Source organism: Solanum dulcamara, chromosome 7 (genome assembly GCF_947179165.1).
Source record: "Solanum dulcamara chromosome 7, daSolDulc1.2, whole genome shotgun sequence".
NCBI classification, from domain to species: Eukaryota; Viridiplantae; Streptophyta; class Magnoliopsida; order Solanales; family Solanaceae; genus Solanum; species Solanum dulcamara.
The window spans coordinates 65,691,159-65,696,294 of record NC_077243.1 but is presented as its reverse complement, the minus strand read 5'-3'; the positions used below and the strand labels follow the sequence as shown (position 1 = coordinate 65,696,294).

Genomic DNA, 5,136 nt, shown 5'->3' with positions numbered 1-5,136 from the left:
TACTTGTGAGATTATGTGGATACATCATCTTTAAACTGAAATTGGATTGAAGCATCATATACTAACAAAACTCAAGTGTGATAATCAAGTTGCTCTTCATATTATCTCAAATGTGGTGTATCATGTAAGAACTAGACATCTTGATATTAACTACAAATATTTGTGAGAAGATTCAAGAAAACGTGATTTTCATTGTCTACGTGAAGACAAGAGAACAACTAATTGATTTATTCTCAAAAGCATTGAATGAAACTCGAATTGATTACCTTTGTAACAAATTATGCATGAGCAATATCTATATTCCAACTTGAGATGGAGTGTTACAGAATCTCTAGTTACTTATTACTGTGTATATAATAGTATAGCTGATTTCTAGGAATTTAAATATCTAGTTATCATAGGTAGCTTATTTTCTTCATATATTTATATCACTGTGTATAGTTATCAAGCACAATATGCATGACCAAAATGCCTCCTTTCCCCTCAGTTTGTTCAATGATTTCATTAAGACCACCTAGACTAGATGTACAGTGGTGGGCAATTATGCACTATATATAAAGGATGAAAGTATGTCACTGGGGCAATGTTTTGCAATGCCACAATAAACTTGTGTTTATAATATGACAGATACACATGATAGTTCATAAAAGTGGAACTAGAAACCTGAAAAATAATCCAGGTTACTTGCTACAAGTCAAAAAAACAGTGTAAAAGTTCTTCGCACTGTGAATACATGTAACTCAACTCCAATCTTTAATTTGATTATTATAAGGATCATCAAACAGAGAATACAATTTGGCCCTCAAATTCTAACACTAAATGCAACCAAAAAGCCTAGATACTTTTCATATTCTAAGTTTGTTTTTCCCATTACATTCTAGGATATGCATGCAAGTTTCAAGATAAAAAAAATTATTTCTTGAAAACTGCTCGCTCGAGTTCTACATACAAAACTATTGAAATTTCCTAGTCTTCCTTCCCTGAAAAATAGATGGTAAGACAACTGAAATGTAAGATATACAACACTATGAATTGTTATATATATTATAACGAATGATTGATAAAACTGAGCCACCTTCTTATAAGTGAAATTAACAATCACTAAGATCATCATCATGCAAAGGAGGCGTTGGCAAACAATTGCCATTCGCTGGACCAAAGAACAACTCCAAGCAGAATGACGAACCAGTAATGGACCTGCCCTTTTTTCCAACTTTATCAAGCTCCCATATAGAAAACTGCAAATTTTTCAGAATTAGTGGCACATCAATATGGAAATATGACACTGCCGTAACTAATAACAATTCAGTTAGTTGGTCCTAGACTTGAATGATTTGGCATCTAGCATGCCAAATTTGTTTTAAGTATACATTGAGGGACTATTCGATGTGAAAATTTCCAGTACCCCTCATCTAGCATGCTAAATTTGTCGTTAAGTAAACGATGAGGGACTATTCTCTCTACGTGTTAAATAGAAATATCATTAAAAAAGACAGCCTGTTAGATGTCTAAAATCTACGCAAATAAGTGGCTCCATACTTCATTTTCATATTTTAACAGCATACAATATATAATGACACAATATCTTATCCAGGAGAAAAAGATGTGCATACCTGCAGCAGATCATTCCGAATAAAAGCTGTATTGAAGCAAGCATAAAAAAGACGTCCTCCTATGAGCTTTTCATAGAATATGATACGCACATCTCCGCAGATCTGTTCAGTCATAAAACCTACTTTATCTACATAATAGAGGCAGGAAAGGAAGAAACATGTACTTCCCGAATCCCATTTTGTATGATAGTGTTTGACCAGATATGAGTTTGAAATATTAAGTTGATTTATATATCATACTACTGATGGTGGAAGAATTATTAATGTAATGATCCAAAGTTATTCAGATATAGAAAAATTACATAAGAATTTAAAATTTGAATTATTTAATGAATTTTGTGATAGTTGTTTGTGCGAATCATTTTGGGAGTGAGAGTTTGCACATAAAACTTGCAAGACTTATCATAATTTCGCAAGAAAATGGAGATTGCTGAAATAAGTATGACTATCCGTAATTATGGGGAAGTGATCTAGATAGTTGCATTTTTCAACTCTCACTCAGTTTGTCGACAGAAATTAATCAAAAGATTTCTTCCTAACTAGAGCAGATTGTTTAATGCAATAGGTAGCTACGAATAAAAATAGAAATAGAGTAATGATACGTACTTGCACTGGTTTGTCATAGAAGTGATCAAGACAGGTTTTCTGATAGAGCATGGAACTTTCTGTGTCCATTTGAACTACCAGACGAGGTTCCTTCTTTCCTTGTGTCATCTTATCTTCTTTTTCCTCAACAAACGAATAAAAATATTGAGGGCTATAAGTTCTCTGAATACCGTTCTTAATTCGTCTGCAGCTACTCTTTGATACTTCTGCAGGTGGACTATATTTCTCCCCTGGAAACTATTTGAAATTACACGGATCAGAGTGAATAAACTATATCCATTGCAATGAAAAAAGAAGAAAACAGAAACAAACACAGCTGGTATAGGATAGGAAATATATATATATATATATATATATATCATCCGAACACCTGTTATCCATTAATCAATGATGCTCCCAAATATAATCCTATATGAGTTAGAGTGCTTACTCTTTGCAACTCAGATAGAACGAAAAAAATGGACTCAACATTTATAGTGTCATATAATCTAATACGACGCAGCTCTCTCTTGCATGACTTAGGCAACTTGACAGTTGGAGGACCACGAGGAACGCCCTTTGGAAAGGAAAGTGCATCCTCCCAATATCTGACATACCTACGTTGGCTTGGAATGGATACCTGTAAAATACCAACAATTTCAAGGTTCTTAACATATAATGGATACATTGCATTGTCAACAAATCCAATTAGAGGATTGATATAACTTACTCCTTCATTGTTAGTTGTTCGTTTCTCTGCATACACTCTCAGAGCGTCCTCAGCTAACATGCCAGTGTAAACTAGGTACGAACAGACCATTAACCCTGTTCGGCCTTTTCCTGCCTAGATATGTCAAAAAAGAAGAAGTTAATTAGACTATATTCTGGTATATATAGGATCAAATAGTTTCTATCTTCTCATCTTCTAAATGAAAGAAATTAACTTATTAACTTAAAATTTAGAGCTGATCCAAAAGTCATAATACCATGATCCATAGCCACAACATATAATTAGAGGCGGAACCACGATTTGGAGTTCTGGATTCTAATCTTTTCAAGTTACTGGGTTCTAAATTAATAATTTGTACTCATTCAGTGAATTTTAAGGAAAAATATAGTATTTGAACCAAAGTTACTAAGTTAGGCCAAACCTGCAACCCACACCCTAGCTTTGTCCCTACATATAATAACTTCATTCAAATGATGGAGGCTTTTCTATTTTACACACCACTTTCCTTTACACATGCATTTTTTTTAAGCAGAAGTAAGGCTAATCTTAATTGAAATGTTGGATATGATTCTAGTTGAATTGCTTGATAAACTCCTTTCGCCGTGAATCAAAAAATGGTGAGTGTACTGTTCAAGTGAAACAATATGTCCAAAGGGAAAACAATAGGGAGAACACATGTTGTGCAAAGGATGCTAGGGTACAAACCATGCAGTGTATAACAGCAATATTATTGGTATCACTTGAGAGCCATGAGTGCACATCTTCACAGAAATCCTTGACCATTTCTAGAGGAGGGACATGGTTGTCATCAATCGGATACGTCTCTACACGGCCATGAAAATGTGAGGCATCATAAGCTTGCTCTATACATAAGTTATACACCTACAAGCAAAGTGATCGAGAGGAGACACTAATGTTAGATTTCTTCAAAACTCATCATTTGCAGGACACCTCACCAATGAACATATTTGTAATGCTAGAACATAATTAAGTTAAATGAAAAAAATGACTACCAATGTTGACATTTGTTAAAAAAATATGAGATTCACATTTAGGGTGTTTTGTGCAAGGTAAACATATAATCTAAATTCTAGCTTTAATCTGTCAATCTTTATGTCTGATATTTTCACTTCGATGCAGTTATTTAGTAAACCAATTAGGTTCCAAATAAAACTTGCTTGAATGATTAGACCTTAGAGAAAAATTAAGATTACATGAAAATTAATATTGGGAGTTGTTAAATGTGAAAAGCGCAAAAAGCCATGAGGTTCATGATCTTGAAGCATAACGAGTGACATGAAATGCATTCTTCATTAAAGTGAAGAACACAGTTATGGAGGATAACAAAAAACCAAACAATACGAAATTTTGTATTGTAGTAATCATACTGAAATTAATATTACTAATTTCAGCATCCAATATAAAAATATTGATTATATTAATCTCAATCCTCAAGGAAAGACAAAAAGAGCCAAACTACTTCTTGTTTGCATCACTTTGCGCGTAATTTTTTGGAGTGCTCACTTTTATGAAGTGCATTACTTCACCAATGAAACAATAACATATGGGGCTACAATCACTTTAAGCGACAAAACAATGACTTTTAATAATACTGAGCACAATAGGGAGGGAAAGTAGTTTCAACAGTAAAGTGAATTATATACTAACCTTATAATGTCCAGCATGTCTCATATCCAATACAGACTTAACCTGCCACAAAGGGTTACGAAACACTGCTCGAACGTGTTCTGCAGGAAATGACATTGCTAAAATTCTGTCTGATATATAAGTCATGTCAAGATCATATCCGCCAACAAGCATTCGCCTTCTTTGTTTCGACACCAAGTTACGTATGCAAAAACCTCTTGATAAATAATTTATCAGACCATGGTGGAGATCACTTATACTCAGAGTATCAGGCTTCTTAAACCCCTGTTTTGATAATCTTAGCCCCATTTCTTTGTTCTAATCTTAAATCCCTCTGCAGTAGTGTAGTACCTGTATAAGAGTAATAAAGAATAAAACTAAGATATCTTTTATTGATTAATATAGGTAACTCAATGCCATGAAAAAAATTACCAAATACATATGAATCAAATTTGAATTAAATATCTCATTTCAACATCTAATACACATTTAAGAAAAGCAAAACACTAATTCCCTCCGCGCACTTCTGCATACACATATGTTTTCATATGCATGCTGTTT

General features: G+C 33.5%; 1 protein-coding gene across 1 annotated transcript; it reads right to left on the bottom strand.

Moving 5' to 3' along the window:
• Window positions 1-1,091: 1,091 nt before the first annotated feature.
• On the bottom strand, window positions 1,092-4,884 carry LOC129894807 (phosphatidylinositol 3,4,5-trisphosphate 3-phosphatase and protein-tyrosine-phosphatase PTEN1). The gene is made up of 7 exons (XM_055970440.1): window positions 4,597-4,884; window positions 3,634-3,810; window positions 2,929-3,042; window positions 2,650-2,838; window positions 2,220-2,456; window positions 1,614-1,715; window positions 1,092-1,238 (listed from the first exon to the last, which is right to left on the bottom strand). The coding sequence occupies exons 1-7, from the start codon at window positions 4,882-4,884 to the stop codon at window positions 1,092-1,094; spliced, it is 1,254 nt and encodes a 417-aa protein (XP_055826415.1).
• Between the last annotated feature and the right edge of the window lie 252 nt (window positions 4,885-5,136).